Here is a 23998-nt window from a genome sequence, read left to right as displayed (position 1 = left end):
CCAAGAGCATTGCTTTAAGGGGAGTGTCCTTCTGAAAAATTCTGTGCACGTTGTGAATTGACTTAGTGAAGCCAAAATACTATTGGTGTGTTTTCTTCTTCATATTTCCCAAGAGCCAAAGAAATGTCTGAGGCCCAGGATTGTTTCAAAGTCCCTGGAAAAGTTGAAAGAATTCTGCTGTGATTCTGCCCTCCCTCAAAACAGAGTCCAGACAGAAGCCCTTTGGGAGAGACTTGCAGTTCTGCCAAAGTGTACTGATTTCGAAGATATCACTCTGCAACGTGCAAAGAATGCGGTTTTGTCCGAAGATTCCAAGTCTCAGGCTAATCAGAAAGTATGTAACTGGTGAATACATAACCACCCACCTTGGTTCTGAAGTACATTTAGCTGCGTTGGGATTACACAGGGAAATAAATGGCTTCCACATCTACTCATCCTTGTTAGCTGAGAGAACACTTATGTCTTTGGTTTTCTTTCTTCTTAAAGCATTTAAGAGTTTTACTGTTTATTGGGGAGAGGCTAGTTGGTTTGTGTTAAAACAGTGCACAGCACCTGCAGGCAGCCCTGCTGTACTGTGTAGGAGAGGAGCATTGACTTGGGGTGCTTCTCACTGATAGTTTCCATATTTCCAATGGGAAGTCCCAGCGGGGCGTCATGTAGGTGGGAGGCTTTTCAGCCGAAAGCTTGGCAGGTGCAGAGTCAGTTCAGAGCTAGAGGAATGATAGGACAGGATTTTATTTTTTCTGCTGTGAACTTTGTGACTTTCAATCTTTATATTATTACAAAAGCAGGGGATTTACCTCCTTCTCCAGCACTGAAGTCCATTCACGGAAATGGTTGGTCCACATTGTTGCTTCAAATCAAAATAATTTGCAGAACTTTTGAAAAAAACACTAAACTAGTGTTCAGAGCCTTTTTCCAGAATCATACTTAGTCGGTTTTCATTGAGGCTTGGGAGCGGACGTATTCATTCATTTCATTCATTCACTTATTGTCTACTTATCCATTAATTTATTTCTGTCTTTTGAGGCAGGGTTTTTCTGTGTAATCGTCCTAGCTCTCCTGGAACTCCTTTTGCAGATCAGGCTGGTCTCAAGCTCAGAGAGGTCTGCCAAGTTCTGCCTCCTGAGTGCTGGGATTAATGGTGTATGCCGCCATGCTTGTTGGGAATGGACATTTAAAAAGTGTTTCATTTTAATATGTAGATATGATTGACACCACTGAATTAGAGAGTTGGTGACCCAGACATAGCTGTATGCGCGCGCGCGCGCGCGCATACACACACACACACACACACACACACACACACACACACACACACACGTTTACTTTCTTCAGACATTGAAATTCTATTGTATTTTTCTTAGAAAAGTTTTCAAGAAAGTTTTAGCCAGTATTTTTGAATGTTCTCTCTTCCTCCCACAAAGTCAGGGTCCATGAGCTATCATCCTCAGTCTACCAGAGAGAGAGAGAGAGAGAGAGAGAGAGAGAGAGAGAGAGAGAGAGAGAGAGAGAGAGCTGACTTACTTGTCATATATAAACTGAAAATCTTTTAATACTCAGAGGCAGTTTAGGTGGCATGACTAGAGTGTATTTTAATACTCAGAGGCAGTTTAGGCGGCATGACTAGAGTGTATTTTAATACTCAGAGGCAGTTTAGGCGGCATGACTAGAGTGTATTTTAATACTCAGAGGCAGTTTAGGCGGCATGACTAGAGTGTATTTTAATACTCAGAGGCAGTTTAGGCGGCATGACTAGAGTGTATGGAAGTTACAAAGTCTGCTGATCAAACTCACTTCTCATGGGCATGTGTCACCAGTTCCTCCATGGAGCCTACTTTCTGTTGCTTACACAGTGACCAGCTCTGCATTGCAACAGTGTTGGGAACTAGAAGGAACCAGACAGAGGGTTCCCTGGAAGCCAGGGAACCAAGTGGACATTATTACAGGCAATAGGCCATTGCTGTTGTATTTTCTTTGAGACAGGGTCTCTTGTACAACCCTGGCTGCCCTTGTGTCAACCTCTGTCTTCTAAGTGCTGGGCTAAAGGTGTCGGCACCATACCTGGACCGATGAGCTATTCAAGGTCATAGGATTCAGATGAGTGGTACAAAGCTACCAAATTGTGGGGCTGTCAGTCAGAGCCAGGAACACTATGGCCCCTGCCAGCTTTTCTGAATTCACCGTTGAGTTCACTGTGCTGGCTCTAGGATATGAAAGAGCATAATAGATCTGAGAAATATTTCTATCTTCATAGTTTTAAAAATTGTTTAATACCAATTTGTTAGTAACACACAGATAAATATTTTTTGGGAAAGCCTATCTTATTCCATAAATGAGTACTTTTTCTAGAAAGTGTATTTTTGTGAATGTGAATTAAGCTTTATATAGTAACCTTGGATTTATATAAAAAACAAAAGGGAAAAAATCTCATAAAAATTAAAGATACTTGCATTCTCAGACCTGATACAATAAACCACGTTTCTCTTGCCACGAGTCTGCACTCCTTTTTTTGGAGGCTTTTGTGTGAACTAATGGCCTTTCTTTTGCTGAGATAAACCGTCTCACAAAATCAGTTTAAGGACAGGTTTATTTTAGCTCCCAGTTCCAGGGTCTGGTCCATCAGAGGGAAGGCAGGTGCAGGGTGTGAGAAACCTGGCCACTCATCTGTAGTAGTCCCTAGTCAGGAGCAGGGTGAATACTAGTGTGCAGCTCTCTTCCTCCTGTCATTTAGCACATGGAATGGTTACTCAGGGCTGGCCTGCTTTCCCAGTCACAGGGTGAGTGGAACACATTGCAGCTTTACAATTGAGGTGAGGTGAGTCTCTTTGGAAAGTTGCAGTCTTTATCAGCGTGTTTCCTGAAAGTGCCCTGAATACATGTCTTCTGCTCTATCCTGCCCAACGCTCCTGGGAATAAATAATACGATATTAATAGATTTGTGAAATAAAAAATGTAAAGGATATATAACATTAAACTATTTAGACTTTCAGTATACTTATATAGTTTATTTTGACTTTCTACTTTTGTTTAATTTTTAAAGTTAGCATAGAGAATAATTGTTTTCTCTTTCATCTTGCTATCACATGTCATTCTCTCTTGTCTTCCTTCCCCCACTGCACTTTCTGTGTTTCAAACGTTATTTTGAAAAACTTTTCAGACCCATAGATAGCTTGGCCTCAGTCTGCCTTTAGAAGCTTCCCCATGGAGTCACCAAGTGTTAGCTTTGTGCTAAGTTTGCCTTTACTCTGGGAACTCAGCAGGTCAATTGGTGCTTTCTGAGCTGAATAAATCTTTTGGTTTCTAGGACACTCAATTTGGACCTTCCCCTGAAGCTTTCCAGAAGACTTCCACTTGTAAACCTTTTAACAGGCGGTCCAAGAGCATCTATACTCCACTAGAACTGCAGTACCTTGATGTGAAGCAGCTGCATAAAGACGCGGTTTTGTGTGTGGAATGTGGGTACAAGTACAGGTTCTTTGGGGAAGATGCAGAAGTAAGTTGTTCTTTCTTTTCCTTCCTTTTTCTTTTTCTCACAGGGTCATGCTATGCTGCCCAGACTGGCTTTGAACTCTTAATCTTGCTACTTCAGCCTCTCCACCCCCAAGTTCTGAGATTAAAGGTGTTTTTCACCAGATCCACTTGTGCATTGTGTTTTCAAACACTAACTGATATTTTTCTTATTTAGCCATAGACTCTTTTAATATGTCTTATTTCCCATCTTAAAATATTTTTAAAATATTTTATTTATTTAACCTGTGTATATGTGTGTGCTGTGTGTATGTGTGTGCTGTGTGTATGTGTGTGTATGTGTGTGCTGTGTGTATGTGTGTGCTGTGTGTGTGTATTGTGTGTATGTGTGTGCTGTGTGTGTGTTGTGTGTATTTGTGTGTGTGTTGTGTGTATGTGTGTGTGTGTTGTGTGTATGTGTGTGCTGTGTGTGTGTGTTGTGTGTATGTGTGTGTGTGTTGTGTGTATGTGTGTGCTGTGTGTGTGTTGTGTGTATGTGTGTGCTGTGTGTGTGTTGTGTGTATGTGTGTGTGTGTTGTGTGTATGTGTGTGCTGTGTGTATGTGTGTGCTGTGTGTGTGTTGTGTGTATGTGTGTGCTGTGTGTGTGTGCTGTGTGTGTGTGTATTGTGTGTATGTATGTGCTGTGTGTGCGTGTTGTGTGTATGTGTGTGCTGTGTGTATGTGTGTGCTGTGTGTATGTGTGTGCTGTGTGTATGTGTGTGCTGTGTGTGTGTGTGTGTGTTTGCTGGTTCACTGTATGTCAGCTTGACACAAACTAGAGTCATGGGAGAGGAGGGAGCCTCAGTTGAGAAAGTGCCTCCATAAGGTCAGTCTGTAGGCAAACTGTAGGACATTTTATTAATTAATTTAATTAAGACATTATTAGTTGGGAGGTAGTAGCACATACCTTTAATCTCAGTACTCAGGAGGCAGAGGCAGGCAGATCTCTGAGTTTGAGGCTAGCCTGGTCTACTGAGTGAGTTCTAGGTGCCAGGGCTACACAGAGAAGCCCTGTCTTGAATGCCACCTCCTGAAGTTTTTATATAATTAATTTTGTAATTGATGGGGGACAGCCTAGCCCAGGCGGCGCTGGTTCTATGGACAGGCCGAGAAAGCCATGATGAACAGGCCAGTGAGCAGCACCTCCATGGAGTCTTCATCGCCTCCAGGCTCCCGCCTGCTCTGAGTTTCCACCCCAGCTTCCTTCAGCAATGGACTGTGATATGGACATGAAAGGCAAATTAACACTTTCCTCCACAGCTTGCTCTCGGTCATGGTGTTTCATCGTAGCAATGCGACCTAGGATAGGGTTCAGGAATTAATTTAGCTCAGCGGGCTTAGAAACAAGTGCTCTTACTATTGAGCTGTTTTGCAGGTCCTGTTTTCTGGGTTTCTGAAAAAACAAATTAGATTAGTTACCCTTTAAGAAATACTGTCACTTGAGACTGGAGAGTTGGCTCGGTGGTTAAGAGCGCTCGCCACTCTTGCAGAGTCTGTTCCCGGCACTCACAGAGTGACTCCAGTTCCAGAGGCTCTGATGCCTTCCCCTGGCCTCCATGGAACTGTGCACGTGGTAAATAGGGATGCGCACAGGCAGAACACCATACACGTAAAACACCGGTGGTGAGAAGTGACGGCGGCAGAATGTTACCGTGTTGTCTCCTTGCTGGTGGCCTGGGACCTTTCCTCCCTCAAAAGAGTATCCAGTGCATCAGTTAGTGTGTGCACTGTAGTCATGTCAGTGGTTTTCCAATGAAGAGTCAAGGAAAAGTCTTGAGCTGTATACAAGTTCTTCTGTTTACCTTTAACTTACGAATTGTCATAGGAAGAGGAGTCTGCTGCATCGACAGGCACATTAACTGCCAGCTGTCAGCAGGTGCTTGAAATGATCTGTGTGTCAGTCATCTTGTCATTGTTTTCTCAAGTTTCCTTACTTAATTTAGAGGTGTTTGATATATGCTTCAGTGAAGAAGGTTAAAGATAGATTTGCATATTTAATGGGTGTCTTAAGTTGCTTTTCTATTGCTGTGACAAGACGTACTGACCAAGGGGTCTTAGTTAGGATTTTATTACTGTGTTGAGACATCAGAACTACAGCAGCTCTTACAAAGGGAAACATTTACTTGGGACCGACTTACAGTTCGAGGTTTAGACCATCGTCGGCCTGGTGGGAAACATGGCAGCCTGAAGGCAGACATGGTGCTGGATTGGCACTGAGAGTCTACATCCAGATCAGCAGGCCGTTGGCAGAGAGGGTGACAGAGGGCCTTACTCGAGCATTTGAAACTGCAAAGCTCACCCCCAGGGACCTACTTTCTTCAACAAGGCCACACCTCCTAGTTTGTGCCACTTCCCATGAGCCTGTGAGGGCCATTTTCATTCAAACCACACAAAGCAACTTATTTAAAAGCATTTAATTGAGAGCTTACAGTCACAGAGAGTTAGTGTCCGAGGCCATCCTAGTGGGGAGCATGGGAGCAGGCAGGTAGGCAGGCTGGGCTGGTGCAGTAGCCAAGTGCTTATGTATTGAGACATAAACATGAGCACAAGGAGAGCTAACTGAGAATAGTGTGACCTTTTGAGATCTCAAAGCCCATTGCCAGGGACATAACACATTTCCTTTAAGAAGGCCATATCTCTTAATCCTTCCCATAGTTCTATCTACTAGGAACCAAGCATTCAAACATGAGTTTCTGTGTGCCTTGTTCAAAGCACTGTGATGGCCAAGCTGAGGAAGAGGATCGCTGGTGTTGCCATTGTTGGGACTCAGGGATGATGCTTATGTGTCAGGCTTGCTTGGGCCATAGGTTGTCCCACTAAGATAAGGTGGTACATATGCTGTTACTTAGGGAATGAAGAAATCTAGTCTCCACTAATCCTTTTCCTTTCAGCTTTCTAAAGCCTGTTTGTACAGGAAATTGATCTTCGCAGTAATACTATTGTGTGTTTTGTGCTATGAAATTAACACCGGCAAGTGTTCTGAGGGAAGAAACAGGTACATAGCCGTAGGCTCTACGAGGAGGAGACAGCAGCTGTTTAGGTTAAAGAGTAAATTCCATCCTGACCTGATGTGTAAAGACTGAGCTTCCCTCGACAGTAATGTTGAAACAATGCACTTCAGAGACGGGGGCTTGGGCAGTGAGATATGGGGTGAGATTCGGTGGCTTTGGTGGGCATTGTCTAAGCCATGGTATTTTCTAGAAGAAAGGAAGAGATCAGTTCAGTTACTGCTTCTGCTTTCACAGTTCTTTCCATCTCATGCTCTTAGCTAACAGGGCCAGCATCTTGTCAGGAAGGTGCATTTCCTCTGTAGAAGTGGAATCACCCTGTAAGATGCTCTGTAGTGGCTTCTACTTCTGGTGTTTAACCAGGACATTTGCATAACAACGTCTTGTTCCATTACACCCTCAGGCTCTTACTGTAGGGAAGACTGAACATTTGAAGGGTTTGGAAACATTTGTGTATTATGAGGACCTTGAAGAAGAGCAGTGTGTTTTGGGGATTTAGAGATACAGATGTTGGCTCTGAAGTCACCCTTTTGGGGGTGCCCAAAGTAGATGAGACCATGTGTTTTGTAGACGGAATGCCCTTTACACATTTTATTGACGATGTATGTATTTAGAGCAATGTCAGAGCCTACATGTGCGCCCCATGGTGAACTGTAAACAAAGCGAGCAAACCTTGGACAGGGAATCTCGAATCGACTTTACGGACATGCCCTCTGTCTGTACTTTTTAGATTGCTGCCCGGGAACTCAATATTTATTGCCACTTGGACCACAACTTTATGACGGCGAGCATACCCACCCACAGACTGTTCGTGCATGTCCGCCGACTGGTGGCCAAAGGATACAAGGTCAGCTTTGGCTTTGGTTTGTGGAAAAGAAATTGAGATCCTCTTCTAGAGAGTGAGAGCATGTCTTAGGAAGTGGTAGAAAGGCTTTCTTTGGCTTTAGAACTTAGAATTATGGGAATTAACATGTGTTATAGTTATTACCATTGTGCCTCTATTTCTTTTCTTTCTTTCTTCCTTCCTTCCTTCCTTCCTTCCTTCCTTCCTTCCTTCCTTCTTTCTTTCTTTCTTTCTTTCTTTCTTTCTTTCTTTTTTTTGAACCAGAGTCTAAGTTATAAGACCCAGGGTGGACTTGAACTCACACTCACTCACAGTCCTCTAAGCGCTGGGCATGGAGGTGTATTCTACGTGCCAGCCCTGGAGTGTCCTCCACTGCATCCATGTGCCCGTTGCTTTGGGTTCTTTCTGCTCCACATCTGGACAGCGAGGGTGTTATTTTCAGTGCTTCAGAAAGAACATTTTAACAGCTTGAAACTTTTTATAAAACAGTGGTTAACTGGATTTGGCAGTAAGTGTGCCTTATTTTGTTGAAGGTGGGAGTTGTGAAGCAAACTGAAACTGCGGCATTAAAGGCCATTGGAGACAATAAAAGTTCTGTCTTTTCCCGGAAATTGACTGCTCTTTATACGAAATCCACACTGATTGGAGAAGATATCCTTTTAAGATAGGACGTTTCCTCTTTCTTGTTGTAGGTGGTTTTGCTTTAAAATGACAAGTTTAACTGAACAGTTTTTCCTTCTCCCTAATGAGTGTTTGCTGAGGTATCCAATCACTACACATCTGAGCGTTTCACCATGGTGGGTGTGTCACTTGAGAGAGGGGTGGGTAGTGGCTGGATACAGTATGTGTCCAGCGTCACAGTGAGAACAGAATTTATCGTACTTGGTAATAGCCAGAAAAAGAAATGAGCACAATAAAACATACCGGGTTAAGGACCATTTGTGGGGGAGTGTCGGCTATCCAGGGCCTCCTCAGAGTCTTGCTAACATGAGACCTGAAAGTAATTCCCTAACTTCATGTGAAGTGAACTTCAGAAACAAAATTAAGACACAATTGAATGTAAGACCATTTTCATTAATTGTTGACTTCCTAAACAAATTATTGAAGTGGGTAGTTGGTTGAAAGCTTGTACACAATGATTGTCCCAAAGTTTATTATCGCTCATAAATTCTTTATGTTAGTTGAAGCAAAGTAATTTCCAAGGCATAATGATAAGATCCTTGGCTTCTTGTTTTGAGAAGAGTCTCACTATGTGCTGCTGGCTGGCCTTGGATTTCTTAAGCCTTTCTGATAGTTGGATTATCTTTGCCTACACTTGACCCATTATTTTAAAAAGTTAAATAGTTATTCAGAAGAAGCAAGGTACAATTAAAAATATTTACTAGATAGTGGGTCATTCTCTGTTTTTAAGTGTTTTCCTTTATTAAAAGTAGATTTCAAATTAACAGAGATTTCTGTCTCTGTCAGAAAGGAAAAAGGCACCTAATAAAGAATAATGAAATCAGCTATAAATAATAAAGCGAAGACAAAAAGATTGGGATAGGACAGAACTACACAACAATGAGAGCCAAAGAAGAAGCACCAGCAGCACATCAGGCGCCGGACGGTTAAAAACGTGCTACTTCCTCAGATGTGGCTGTCTTCTGTTGGCCATCTGCTGCTGGCCCAGGGCCCACCCTTAAGAGTGGTTGGCTCCCCAGTGAGACTGCCTGGAGAAAACAGGGTAACTTTGTCCAGAGTCACCTATATCCTCGAGCCTTTTGGCTTCTGGAATTCATTTTATACATGTCTGTGCACACACACTCCTGTGTGTAAATGTATGTTTCTGTTCACTTAGAATGTCTTAAAATTCTCTTGATGCTCGGTGTTAGGCACTTTAGAGACGGGGATTCACGTATGCTATTTTAGTGCGTGTCTTTGCTTTGTAGCATCACTGGGGTGGTAAGGAGTCAAGTGCCACCATCGACTCAGCAAAATGGGTTCATTTTTGGGCCCCCACCAGGTTGCAGGTGCACCTCTAACCCCTTCGGAATTGAGAAGATAGTAGTTGCCTGTCCTTGTACCTGGATAGTTCAGGGAAGAGAGAGCACGCAACTCTGACCATACTTGGAAGAACGCTGCATGAGGAGATAAGCCTTTGTTGAAGGAAATGAAGCATGTGATTTTCTTTAATTATTACTACATGTGAATCCTCTGATCAGGCTGGATGATTCTGTAAATATTGATGAGGCAGTGACGGATACTTCTACCAACTATCTTCTGTGTATCTACGAAGAAAAGGAAAACATTAAAGACAAAAAGAAGGGGAACATTTCTTTTGGCATCGTGGTAAGTCCTTTGAAGGTCAGGAGTGAGTGATGGGTGTTTGTGGTTCCTCTGGAGAGTTGTCGTGAGTGGTACATGATGGGGATTTGGAAGTTCTCTCAGGGACTTTACTAGGAAAACCTTTCCCTCACAACAGTTACGGTTTTCTTTTCTGGTTGCTTGGCACTCTGTGCTGGCGAATGCTCCAGATTCTTTCAGACTATAATGGGCATGCAGGTGGACAGAGACCTGACAGCACAATGGCTAGCAGAGGGATGTCCTCTTTGGTGTGTGATCTAACAGGAGTGATTTGAGCGCTGTCCTAATTAGATTCTGAGGGAGGGAGAGTTAAGGGGGATGATTAAGTGGCCAGTTCGAGACAGCTATAGAAGTGGTAATTTTGCCTTCTGCACACTCATGAACAAATTTATCCACTTACAGGTCTAAGACTGTGCCCCTCAGAAGTATTAGACTCCTTATAACCATTCTGTGCCTTTTCAACATCTACAGTCAGTGACCAGCATTAACAAACATTCCTAAAGCCTCACTGTCTTCAGTGTACCTTTTCATACATTATTCAAGCCGCATAACTGTGCTAACCTGACATTTGCTTAGCCAGTAAGCCCTTCTCTCAGGGAGTTGGCAAGGCTTTGGGGGAGGGGAGGGCTCACATGAATGTTTCCCATGAGAAGCACTTTTTCTCTCATCATAGACAGTTGGCCCCATTACAAACAGTAAGGTTATTTGCTCATCCTCTTTAGCATATGCACTGTGCTGTTTTATATTTACCTGGAGCTCAGACTGAAGAGCAGAGTTGGTACCACACGAGAGCACACAGGTCCTACTCTAGCATCTAGCAACAGCGTCCTGCCACTGCCAAGGCTCACTGTAGTGGTGGAGCAGGGATAAGAACACGTGGAACAGTGGTCATTGACCCTAAGTGGTTCTGGCTTCCATCATTGAGGTCAACAGTCCTGACTCATGGCGTCCTGAGCTCTAGGCCAAGGCGTCCCGTGCCACTTGAGCTCTGGAATCTTCCAGATTTGCACAAGGCCACTAGAAGTGTGCTCCAGCTCCTCAGTTAGTGTGGCTGAAGGAGATCATTTCTCCTTACCCTCAGCACTGGTCTCCCTGGGCGTTTCTCCCTCTGCAAGGAGCACCTCTTATTTCCCAGTCACTCCCTGAGAGTCTCCTGGGTGCTGGTAGAGGACCTCGCTGTTGAGAACCAGGCGAGTGTGCCTTGCACCTTCATTTCGGGCCATTGTTTGGACTGGGTTTCGTATGTCACTCATCTCTTGGAGTGATAACGGTGCAGATGTCACCATCAGACTAGTTCTTTGATTAAAGCGACAGAGAATTTGGCTGCCTGTTAACTGCCATCTGAATATCTGTGAGCAGCTTATATAAATATGCTTGATTTGTGGGTTGGGACATCAACTTATGTAGGTAACCTGGTAGCCCATGCCATAGCTGTGCCCGCTGCAGGATTTCTCTGGGCTCGAATTGGACATTCCGTGGTTACAAATGAAGGATTTAAAGAAATTATAAAATACTCAAATGGAAAAAGTGAGTAGGAATTTACCTGAGCAGTGAGTGTGAGACAGTCACTCAGGTCAGTAGCCAGTACTCTCCAGAACCCTCAAGCTCCCCAGGTCCCTCCCTTCTACGGTCACTGTAATCCAGGTTTTGGGTGGATAATATCCTTTTCTTTTCTGGTTTGACCACCTCCAACTTTATGTACAAAGGAAGCATACTATAAAAATGTCTTGAATCTTTTGTTTTCTGTTTTGTATACAAACTAAAAAGGCACAACATGGTGTGTGTGTGGCAGGAGTGGGGTACACGTGCACCATGGCCATGCTTGCAGAGATTAGGGGACACTGAGAATCAGCTCTTTCTACCCTGCGAGGATGACACGGCTGCCCAGGCTTGGCGTGCTGCTGGCCTGAATGTGACATCTGTTGACATGCTTTAGATCTTTGGTTTCTTTCCAGTCTTAGAACTCACATGTACTCATTCCTCTGTTGCTGGTCACATGAGGGTCTTGGTGGTTTTACCTATGTAAAGGATACTTCTGTAGGCACTCTTTGCATTTCTTGTATATATACCCAAGCTCTTGTGAGTGTATACCCGGGAGAAACTGTGATGTAAACACTGTGGCACTTTCTGCTTTCCTAGATGATGCCTGGCTCTTGTCGACTGCATTAGCAATATAAAGGCTTGTGACACTTCCGGCTTTTCCTTAGGTCAAGCTGTCCCTACCTATTTGTCTCTGAGGTGTCAGTAGTAGAGTGCAGCCTGGGAAATGGACGCAGCTCCAGCCTTTTATTGCTCTGAGACCTTGGTTAAGTAACTTCACTGCTCTCCCCTCTTCCACACCTTGGCCCCTTTCAGGTTTTCTTCCTGTTCACACTGGGGTGACCGGTGATGGTTTTCAGTTGTCTTGGCTGTTTTACTGGAGACTAGGTGGGTTCCACTCATTGTGTTGTGCTTGGTTTCTGCTGCACGAGAACGAGGCTGTGCTGCCTGTAAGTGATCAGGTGCGGTCACTGGCACTGTCCTCATAACTTGCTCTCTGTGCAGGGCGGGGCTGTCGAGCCTTCACACAGTGGATGCCTGACTTAGTCCCCGCAGCAACCTCTTGAGAGAAGTTGATAATGTGTTTCCATACGTAGGAGAGGAAGCTGATGCTTGGCGGCTTGTTAGAGCACTCTGTCACGTACACCAGGTCCCACCCTGTACCCAGTGTGTCTCATGAAACTCCCACTTAAGCCTATTGCATTGTTTGTTTATTTGTTTATTTACGTGTATACATGGCAAATGTGGAGGTCAGAGGACTACGTTCAGAGTAGGTTCTCTCCTACCATGTGAATCCCATGGAGAAACACAGGTCCTCAGGCTCAGTAGCAAGACCTTTTTACCCGTCCCGTCCTCTCCCCAGCCCTCGGCCCCTTTTGATGCCTGTGACTCTAACTTACATGAGAGTCTTACAGTGCAGAGGGACTTTCCCTTTGGAAGCTGAGCACCTCTTTGGAGCAGGTCAATAAGTAGAACGGCGCCGGCGACGTGTCCTGTGCTGTCACACTTGCCATTGCTTCCAGGGAGTGCAGCCTGCGACGGGCGAGGTCGTGTTCGACTGCTTCCAGGACTCGGCTTCCAGACTGGAGCTGGAGACTCGAACAGCAAGCCTGCAGCCCGTGGAGCTGCTGCTCCCCTCACAGCTGTCCGAGCCAACGGAGATGCTCATCCGTAGAGCCACCGCTGTCAGGTGAGGAATGAAGCCACTCTCACACTCGAGTGACGTCCCAAGCCAGTACTTGTTCTTATAGAAATTACTTATGGTAATCGTATCCTAACAATGGAGGGTCCCCCCACCCCTCCAAGTCAGGGTTTCTCTGTGTAGCCCCTGCTGTCCTGGAACTTGCTTTGTAGACCTGGCTGGACTTGAACTCACAGAGATTCATCTGCTTTTGCCTCCCAAGAGCTGGAATTAAAGGTGAGCACCACTACCCTGGCTTCAATAATAGAGTTTTTAAAAGGAAAAAAAAAAAATTGGGGCTGGGGATTTAGCTCAGTGGTAGAGCGCTTACCTAGGAAGCGCAAGGCCCTGGGTTCGGTCCCCAGCTCCGAAAAAAGAACCAAAAAAAAAAAAAAAAATTACATAGGACTTTAGATAACAGCCATTTTAAAGGGCTTTATCATATTATATGATATATAATTATAATATTTGAAGATTTGTGTATATATTCTACAGGTAATTAAGAATTTATTTCTATAAATGCTTATATAATTTGTGTGCTGAATGTTTCTCTTCTGTGGAGCCAAGGAGTTTTATTTACTTGGCCCTAAATCGCAATACTCATTTTGAAGCAAGTAGAGGAGAAGATGGGTGTGAGACTATAACATGCCTTGCTGAACTCTCAAGGCATGCCATGTTAACATGTGAACTCTCAAGGCATGCCATGTTGACACTACAGCAGGTGCGTCTCTGTAAGAGTGGCCGGAAGGGCAGGGAGCATGGGCTAGGCCCAAGGGTCGAGAGCCATCTGCATGAAGGAAGGGCTGACGGGCCACTGATTAAACCAAACTGATTTAAAGAGAGGCCTTGCTTTCACAGTCTGTTTTTCCGATGACAGTACCAATATGTGTTTACTTAGAAGGTTTAAGAGTTATAAAAAGAAAGATAAAATAAATCCAGTTCCACAAATACAGAAGTAACTGCACTTCGGTGTTTTATTTCTTTATATGTGTTACTTTTTAATTTATAAACTTATGTTCATGTAGCAAACATAGCGTTGTACCTGTATTTAGCTTAAAAGTCCCCTATTTTCTCGTGGGAAATTTCAGACAAATGAGAGGAGACTGAGGGAATAGTGTAGTGTGACACCACCCGTCCACCAGCCAGTGCTTACTACGTGCCCCAGCCTGGAACTAGGCTCATGCAGCCACAGCCTTCTCTCTGGGACGCTTATTTTGAAGCAAATCTCAGGGACTACCATTTGCCTGCCAATATTTGAGTAGCGCTTCACAAACACGCTGCGTCTGACATTTGTTGTCTGAGTGGACTGCGATGCAGCTGCTGCTCCTTGTGATTACCCTGTTTTTGCTCAGACGGTGGGGTAGCATCTTCAGAAACGTTTGTGTGCGCTCTTAAGTCTTCCCACTTGACTTCCAGGCAACAGGGTAACATTATATTACATTTTCAGGTAAGAAAGTTTTATTGTGACTTTGGTGGTGTCTATGGTCAATGCTGACACATAATTTCTTATCTCAGACCTAGAGTCCCTCTGTATCCCTGTCTTTTTCTGCACCAAACAGGAAGGTAAAAGCTCTAGTTTTTGTCAGGTACTGGTGGGCATTTTATTAATAATGAAGACATTATATATTAGTACTATGTGAGAAAATGCAAAAACTGCCTGGAATTATAGAAGATTTCTAATGTAGTAGTTTTAAAAACAGTTTTTAAAAAATTTAGCTTTTTATTCCTAACTTTAACCACAAGAGGTCTCCAAAGGATTTTATATTTTATGACTTAAGTTTTTTTGTTTTTAAGAATATGAAATTCTTCCCATTTATTTCTCAAGCTAGATGTATTTATTTTGTACTGTGTATCACTTTGAGATTTAAAACAACCATTAGGCAAAGATGATAGTCAGCTGAATTAAGCACCCGTGAATAGTGACCGACTGTTCTCTCAGGTGTCTGTCTTTGTACAGAAGGTGTTTGTCAGATGGGATCAGGCATCCTATTCTGTTATCCTGTTGTTGTCAAATGTATACAGAGAAACAAATAGCAGTTTTGAGATTGCTTTAGTTTGGAGAGTTTTATGTTTACAGAATATAGATTATAGTAAAGAAAAGCTATGGAAGTTGTACCTTAATTTAATAATGATAGTTACTAATATTATTTACTAGCTTTCACATTGAGTCTTGAGGCAAGCATGGCGACTGTCACGGGCGCTGCTCACATCTGAGTTCACAGAGATGGGGGTATCCCAGGCACAGCCACGGCAGGCTGTGAAGGAGGACGACTCTGATTGGATGGAGGGAAGAGCATAGTGTGTAAAATGAAATGATTCAGAGTCAGGCACATGGCGAGAGACTCTCAGGATCAGAGGAAATGTTCTTCCTGGAAATTGAGGAAAAATCCCAGGCTTTAACTAAGAAATGCAGGGAAGGAGGATAAATTCATGGGGCAGTCAGTGAGGTTTCTGGCCATAGTAGAGAAGAAGGGAGGAGTTTACTGCCAGGAGAGACTCTTGAATTTTTAAGCGAAGAAGAAGAATGATTTACATGGGGAGAATGCATAGAGTAGAGAGGCTGGGAAAGTCAGTAGTTGAAAGTAGGAGGAAGAAGCAGCAGAAAGAGAAGGTTTAAAGTCAGGTAAGACCAGGACAAGGAGGAGGAGGAAGGCTGTGGTCTTGTGAGTGTGAGTAGGGATGGGCTGTGGTCATGTGAGTGTGAGTAGGGATGGGCTATGGTCATGTGAGTGTGAGTACAGAAGGGCTGTGGTCATGTGAGTGTGAGTACAGAAGGGCTGTGGTCATGTGAGTGTGAGTAGGAGGTGGTCTGTGGTCATGTGAGTGTGAGTAGGGATGGGCTATGGTCATGTGAGTGTGAGTAGGGATGGGTTGTGGTCATCTGAGTGTGAGTAGGAGGTGGTCTGTGGTCATGTAAGTGTGAGTAGGGATGGGCTGTGGTCATGTGAGTGTGAGTAGGAGGTGGTCTGTGGTCATGTGAGTGTGAGTAGGGATGGTCTGTAGTCATGTGAGTGTGAGTAGGAGGTGGTCTGTGGTCATGTGAGTGTGAGTAGGAGGTGGTCTGTGGTCATGTGAGTGTGAGTAGGAGGTGGTCTGTGGTCATGTGAGTGTGAGTAGGGATGGGCTGTAGTCATGTGAGTGTGAGTAGGAGGTGGTCTGTGGTCTTCTGAGTGTGAGTAGGAGGTGGTCTGTGGTCATGTGAGTGTGAGTAGGAGGTGGTCTGTGGTCATGTGAGTGTGAGTAGGGATGGGCTGTAGTCATGTGAGTGTGAGTAGGGATGGGTTGTGGTCATCTGAGTGAGTAGGAGGTGGTCTGTGGTCTTCTGAGTGTGAGTAGGAGGTGGTCTGTGGTCATGTGAGTGTGAGCAGGGGTGGGTTGTGGTCATCTGCTGTGTGTGATACACTGAATAGCAGGGTTCAGTTGTTACAGTATTGATGGAAACCGTGTGACATTTGGGAAGATGCCTGGGTTAAGAAGTAGCCCCACTACTTGATATGACTAACTGAGGGTTGTGGAAAAATGCCTTCTGCCCAGTGACTTAGTCTGACCCTTCAAATAACTGCTTGAATATTTCCTTACTATTTCATGTTGCAAAGTTAAAGAAAATGTTGAAGTCCAGTGTTGTTAGACAGATCTACTACTACTACTACTAGTACTAGTACTACTGCTACTACTACTACTGCTGCTGCTGCTGCTGCTGCTTTTTCCTTAATAGCTTCTCTCACCTCCTTCTGTGAATACCAGATTGAGAACCAGGGCAAAATCAAGAGGGAGGCCGCAGTTGTCCACACATGCCTTCTTCATGATCCATATTATCCAAAGCAAAACTAGGTTCCTTTTGGTTCAGCATTGCTGTGTTTTATTATGAAGAATGGGTTCTGTTTATTTTGTGGGTATAAGTGTTTTGCCTGCATACATGTCTGACCCCCACCTGCATGTCTGGTACCAATGGCAGCCAAAGGTGTAGGATTCTGAGAACCTGGAGTTAGGGATGGTCTTGAGCCATCGTGTGAGCGCAGGAAACAGAATCTATGTCCTCAAGAGCACAAGTGCTCTTACCCAGTGAGCCAACCCCGGCACCTTGTACATCTTCTTGAGAATTTGATCCATGAGCACTGTGGTTATGACATGCTGCTGTTGTAATTCTCTCAACTCCTCTGCTGCCCGGGTCCTGTCTTGTTCACTCTGTTACTGTTGTTCCACTAGACTCCGATAGCAGCGGTTTTAACTGGTGTTTCTGTCGGTCCTGTGTGTTGTCTCCAGCTCACGGTAGTTCCCTCGCTCTTCTTCAAGCAGCCGATCACCGAGTTTTCTAGTTTTGAGTATTGATATGTCACTTCTGAATTTTTTTGTTTAGTTTCTTGTTATATCTTTAACTGCTGTGCAGAAATTTTTTTCCTTGTCTGTTTTCTTATCGTTTTATTTGTTTCAAGCCTATGTATAATTACTGGTAAAACATTGATAATTAATTTTGTGTATGAGTGTGTTATATGGGCAGACACGTGAGGGTCAGAAGACAACTATGATGTACATTTAGGGGATTTGAACTCAGGTCATCAGGCTTGGCAGCAGGTGACTTTGCCTGCTGACCTGTCTTGTTGGCTCTTAAAGCCTTAAAACCATATATATATAGTACACTGTGATTACAGTCGCTTCTGTTGCTCTCTCTCCCACTCATACCCCTGCTGACGCCTCTTCCCTTCCAACCAGGCCTTCTACTCAGAATGTCTATTTTATGTTCTATGTCCGGTGTCCATAGCCACCTCTATGGTGAGTCCATGGTACAGCCTTGGCTGTCAAAGATGCCGACATTGCCACCGTCCTGCTGTTGGTCTATTGATTGTTTTTAATTGGAGTCGAGATCCTCCAGTTTCTTGGTGTGACAGTGAGTTTTGGAGGTAACGTGTGCTTTTCCCTACTGTGATGTGAGAATCCGGGCCTTATTTACACTGTCTTAGCAGTTTTCAGATTTAGCAGGTGGGCCATGCTGCATCTTTACTGCCCGGCGGAGATACATCCAGATGTTCCCTCCGCAGCCTCTGGTGGTGCTATCAGTTCCAGACGACAGGAGTGCAGTCTCCGTGTCATTCAGTAGGAGGGACCTCGCCCCACAGTGACAGTGATGTGCAGGCTGCACCTGTGCCCCATTGCACCATGGGGCCTGAGGACATAGTTAGTGCTCAGGATGGCCAGCTCAGTTTCTTACCCTCCTCAGACCACCCCAGCAGGATGAGACCGGAGCCCACCTGCCTAAGTCCTCCCTGGGATGGGTGAAGGTTGGAGCATCGCTTTCCTGTAGCCCCTGGCTAGAATGCAGTTTTTATTGTCTGAACTGTTGACCTTCTGAAATGTTGGCCTCCCTAGCTCTAAAGCTGGTTGTGTGTGGTGAAGAGGAAAAGGAGGAGCTCAGCCCTGTGTCTGTTCAACGCGAGTGCCCTGGCTGGTCTGTTTTCTGCCCGCTTCGTCTCACTCGTGACATTTGGGGAGTTGGGACTTGTCAGGAGGAAAGAGGAACACATTCCCATTCCTTCCCATGCGGAAGCCCTCTGGCCAAGACTGTAGTGATCGCTCTGTGTCACCTTGTTTCCTGAGAGCTGTTTTAATGTAATTAAATCATTAGTGCATTGATTGTATCTCGGAGACTTACTACAGTGAAGTTGACTTTTGTAGATGTGTGAATCTCATTAAAAGTTGCAAATTAAAACTGTAAAATAGTCTGTAGAACACGATCAGTGGGGCCCATCCCGGCCTCATTCTCTGTGACCTCACAGCAGGGGTCTTACAAAAGGCAGTGGCGAGTTTTGCTAGCCCTCCTTCACAGTGACCGTTAGGCGATGAGACCCTGTCACTTGCACACCTTGTTCTTTTTGTCATTGCACAAAACTGAGTGTCAGTTAAAGTGTTAGAAGGCACCTTAGTAGCAACTGGCCCCAGAGCCCAGGAAGGGGGTTTGTCATGCAGAGTCTCAGGCACAGGAAGGTGCGGACTGAGGTACCGGCACCCCAGCCCCAGTGACAGCCAGCAAGCCGCACGGCCTGCTTACCTGAGAGGATTTTAAGAGACTCACCTTTTTTTTTTTTTAACTTCCATAGTTAAATATTTACTAAATGCATATTTAAAACATCTAATTAGGGAGCCGAACCTGTAATTTCATAAATTTTTATGGTGTAGAAAGCGTCTTAAGTTGGTTTTGAGTTGATTTAGCAAGAGTGAGCAAGGCGCAGTGACGTGCTCACGGGCAGAGAGGGCGACTGCAGTGGAGGTCTGAGCACTTAGGGACAGTGCCCCACTCACCCGCACCGCCTCAGATGCTCAGCATGAATTAAACACTCTATACATTGGATCATTATTTAAATGCTAAAACAAAGATAAGCAGAGTTAAACGGACTCTAAGTGATGAGCCTGAGGCCCACAGGGCCCCTTCAGCTCTCCAAGGTGGGCCATCCTCCATGCTTTATGACTGGCTTGCACTTCCTATTCGGGGATTTTATTCTACCATCTAGGTAGTTTTATTAATTTAGGTGTCTACAGTAAACTTTAATGAAACATCTTTTCTTACGTGTTAGAAAAGGCTAGATATGTTCTTCCAGTAGATCCTCAACTCGTTCACTCATCCTCTGAGCTGCACGTTATTAAATGCTTTCCACTTTCATCATTAAAAATAGCCACTGGGCATCTGCCACATACCAGGTTTGTACTCAGGTGGTAAAGGTACAAAACAGGGTAAGAATCTTATCTTGCAGCTTCCAGAGAGGATTTAGTCATAGGCAAAGCAGCGATGGGGTTGCTGGCTGTGGGTCCCCTGCTCCTGGGCTGATGGGCGGTGTATGTGTCAGTCCAGCACTTGTGAGGGAACTGAGGCAGGGGTTCTCTGCCTGCATTAAATAACAAACAGCCTCAAGAACTGTCACGTCTAGCCTGGAAACCTGAAGGAGTCGGTAATGATGTCGCAGAAGAGAGAGCTGGGAAGACGGAGGGCTCTTTGTGTGTTTGTTTGCTTTTGGTGTGTTCTGAATGAGTGTTGAAGGCTGAAGCAGGAGAGAGCTGTGGCTTCGAACGGAAAGGTGTCACAGTGAAAAAGAAGGGTGGGGAAAGAGTGACCAGAACGCAGTCACAGCAGGGTTGGGTGGAAGTGGGTTTAGTGCAAAAGGTAGATGAGGTGGCTGGTGACAGGGCAATTTCAGACTGATCGCTCTTTTGGTTCCTTCCTTCTCTCTCACTGACACTGGTGTTGAAGATGGAGAAACAAACTCTAAGTCAAGGGAAGTGGTTGTCCCTGGTAACTGGAGGAACAGGAAGCAGAAGTTCTAGGAACTGAGAAGGGAAGGTTATGATTGGCTCCTGCTGTAATTGTGACCTAGGGAACTGACACGCAGGAAATGTGTGTTGTTTGAAGCCGTGATAATTTACTATAGCAAAGGCAGAAAGTGGTAAACTCTCAGAAATATGAGGTGACCGGCATGAGCTGTTTCAGGCCACTCCGTAGGTCAGTCACACAGCAGTGGCCTAGGCGATGATGATGCAAACTCTATCTTAGTGTCAGTCCTGGCTGTAAAGAACTTGTAAATTGGTGACCACTTATGGCAGTTAACTCAGACCGTGTTGTCTCTCTTGGGAACCCCGTTTCTTTTGCCCTGTTTTTATACTGTTGAAACAGGGGTAAGTTTCTTGCACCTACAAAATGTTAGTGTCAGGACTAGGGCTTCAGCTCCGTGGTAGGGAGTGTGCCTAGGAAGCTTAGTGCAAGCAGAAGTTCTGGCTGACGTGTTGAACACGTGTGGGAAGACCTTGGTAGAGCAACTGCCACTTGAGCAGTTTCTAGTCGCAGTAAGGGTACCACTTATGTATGAATTATTGTATAGGTGCCCATGCTTTATAGTCTATTATATAACTCTTAGCTCTAGTACCAAACTTACTAAGTTGAGTGAGACAGGAGACTGCCCACCATGCAGAGTGAAAGCCTGTTTCTGCTGCACGGTGGGAACAGCCTGGTCCGCAGCTTGTTGCCCTGCCTCCCTTGCACTCACTTGTTGTCACAGAGGGACACGTAGCTTAGACTCCTCATTTTCTGGGGCTTCAGTAGGTTCATTCCACAGGCCTACATACACAGAAAGATGTGCTTCTGAGAGAAGTTTCCCTCTACTTGTCCCGTTTCCTTCCATGGTATCTTTCCCTCTGTACCCACAGTGCAGAGACTTCCTTCAGGGACATGTATTTTACTCACTGCTGCCTTATCCTGGATAGTAAAAGAGCACTGGCATCAAAGTCCCTCTGTGTCACAGTCTACACACACAGACATTCTGATTAATTTAGAAATGTACAGTTCCAGACACGTCCTGGCTGCATGTAGAAAGTAATGTCGAGTCAGCTGTCGCTGCTCTCCACAGAGTCCTCCAGGGCTGTCATGATGCCAGGTGTTTATGGGTGTCTTCTTTCTAACTTAATGTCTAACCTTCTAACTAAAATGCCCCTATTCAGTGCAGCTTAGGCTGCTGGTGCTTTACGGCTGCATCCTTGTCTTCAAGAATTCTCCTGTGGAATAGTGTAACTGCATGATTTTTGTGCATTTGTTCTGAGAGACTCTAGGTTACCAACTTGGGGAAGAGGTAAGTGGGCCTGGAGAGAGAGCTCACCATTTAAGAGCATGTACTGCTCTTGCAGAGAACAGCTCCTAGCACCTGTGTTGGGTGGATTATAACCACCCATAACTGCAGCTCTAGAGGATCCCATGCCTTTTGGTCTCTGTGGGTTCTTGTACATATGTGAGCATACTACTGCCCATAAATATACATGAGCATAATTTTAAAAAAATGAATATTTTTAAAAATGTGGTAACCAGAATGAGGCAGTGTGATTTTTTTTTCTAGTGAGATTTATAATTTTAGGTATTTCAAATTCTAATTTGGTTCAGTGTTTCTACATATTTCTTTAGATGTTTCTTACATGTGTGTCTGTTGTAAAATTACAGTAAAATGCTGTCTTTTATCCCTCACTAGATCTGGCACCGTAGTGCCCCAAGATATCTGGTAGACATCTTCATCTCAGTCAGCAAAGCCTCTCACCGGCTCTGCTCCATCCCATATCACACTGCCGATGGCCTCTCTCTGAGCCTGGCTGCAATCTTTCTACCCATCCAGTTCCCAAGGCAGGCTGCCACCTTGCCAGAAACACACATCTCAACTCCATGCCGGCTTAGTATCTCCGGCCACCCCATACTCTCTTAAACTTAAATCACTGCATGAAAGAACACACAACACAATCAATAACCTCTGATCCAATCGATAAGATACAATTGCCCACACTAACATCCGAAGCCCTGTACACATCCATCCCTTAAGAACATCCATAACAATGTGCAGAGAGGAATCTTAGCATCTGCCTCCATGCTCTCTCCGTGACTTCTCCACCCTGCTTCTGTCCCCTCCTTTCTTTAAAACTTTTCTCCCGCTCATCCTTCCTTCTCGTCCAATGACAGGTCTCCTTCTATCTTGTATGTGCTTACACCTTCATGATGACATCATCCTACATGTGTCTATTTGTGTGTTTCTGTCTGTCCATCTGTTTGTCTGTGTGCATGCAAATACATGTGGGTGCTTATAGAGGCTAGAAGAGGGTTTCGGATCCCTTAGAACTGGAGTTCTGGTAATTGCGAACTACCCAGTGTAGGTGTTGGTCTTCTGCAAAAGCAGCAAGTGCTCTTAGCTGCTGAGTCAGTCATGTGTCCAGCTCCCAACTCAATGCTTTAAAATAATACTTGATGTAAAAAGAGTAAAATGGTCCATTTGAGTTTGATTTGTAGGCCCATTGCTTTCATAAATTACCATACACCTGAGGTCAGGCATGCTTTCCCCAGTCTGATTCTTTTTCCTAAACCCTGAGATCTATACACCAACCAAGATGAAATCTAGTCATGCTACTACATACCTGAAGGACAGCACATCCAGGATTTTGAGTATAGAGTGGCAGCATTTCGCCTGTGCCTTTTCAGACCTTGGTCTTCTCACTTATTAGCTGTGATTTTCATTTTTCTGTAGCTCAATCCTTATTCAAAAACCAAGTAGACAGTTTGGTTCTGCATTATCCATTATTTCATATTTCATTTACGCAGTGAGCATAAATGCGTGATGCTTCTATGGGCTTAGGACAGTGCCTGGGACACACCCCAGGCTCTTTTATGGTTTTAGCATTCCAGTGCTATTTAGAGGTCGCACTGCACACCATTCCACTGTTCTCCGGATGCTGTCCTGTAAATGCCGTGAGGTTCTAAGCATGGCCATCCTTTGGAGCACATATTAGCTAGTAAAAGATGCTGTCTCTGAGGTTTTGCTCTGTGGTGCAGGTACTTTATGGGAGCTTGCTAGAGTTGATATAATTCTAGTAATTTGTATCAAGTTGCTGCAACATTAGCTTAAGTCAGCTATGGTAGGTAGGATCATTGGCACTCTAGAAACTGGCAGATACCATTTGATTCCTCTTGGAGGCTTCCTTGGTATGGTAGTGATTTGTAAGCTCATGCCTGAGGAGAGGTTGATCCTTTTAGTGGAACTGTAGCAGCTGGCAAGCCTAGCATTGTTTCACACAGCTGTAGGCTGTGAGTCCCAGTCAGGGTGGCAGCAGTCTTTTGAGGCCAGGAAAAAAGGGAGGGCGGGTCTCTGCTGTCTCCTTAGCTGTAGGCAGTCTAGTCTTCTGTGCCTCCTCATACGGCCGTCCTCTGTGCTTGTGTTGTATAGGTGTTTCTTGTGTTGTTTATGCTGGAGGACGGCCTACTCTAATGATCCCACTGTAACATACGTGCCTGTGTAGCCTCTATCTCAGTATGCTAGGCTGGGAGGTGCAGGATTTCCACTTGTAAATGGGTTAGCCTGTAACCCATGAATGCATGTCTATAATGCATTGTTAATTGTTCTGTGAATTCCAGATTACTTATTAATTTTTTTTCTGAGGTTGCTCTTGGGATAATATCAGAATTAGGTTTTCTGGAGAAAAACATTAGTTTAGTTGAGGATTTTAGGCCCCTTGAAAAATCAGCCTCTGGACCTGAGACATATAAGCCGAGTGAAATGGCCAGGTAT

At 44.6% G+C, this 23998-nt stretch overlaps 1 protein-coding gene across 11 annotated transcripts in view; it reads left to right on the top strand.

Annotated features, from left to right (window-relative positions):
• Msh3 (mutS homolog 3) overlaps positions 1 to 23998 on the top strand; it is a 141458-nt gene that overhangs the window by 3227 nt on the left and 114233 nt on the right. For 8 of the 11 annotated variants that reach the window (XM_063282328.1, XM_063282327.1, XM_063282326.1 and 5 more), the window contains exons 3-8: positions 114 to 334; positions 3308 to 3496; positions 7250 to 7366; positions 7897 to 8016; positions 9548 to 9691; positions 12769 to 12935. In XM_063282328.1, coding sequence (XP_063138398.1) covers positions 114 to 334; positions 3308 to 3496; positions 7250 to 7366; positions 7897 to 8016; positions 9548 to 9691; positions 12769 to 12935 — 958 coding nt within the window. Of the gene's footprint in view, positions 1 to 113; positions 335 to 3307; positions 3497 to 7249; positions 7367 to 7896; positions 8017 to 9545; positions 9692 to 12768; positions 12936 to 13027; positions 17825 to 23998 lie in introns of those variants that run through there. The other 3 variants (NM_001191957.1, XM_063282335.1, XM_063282333.1) reach the window with 3 other exon arrangements.

The sequence above is a fragment of the Rattus norvegicus genome, chromosome 2 (genome assembly GCF_036323735.1).
Source record: "Rattus norvegicus strain BN/NHsdMcwi chromosome 2, GRCr8, whole genome shotgun sequence".
NCBI lineage: Eukaryota > Metazoa > Chordata > Mammalia > Rodentia > Muridae > Rattus > Rattus norvegicus.
The sequence above is the reverse complement of the archived record's forward strand: the minus strand, read 5'-3'. Positions and strand labels throughout refer to the sequence as shown.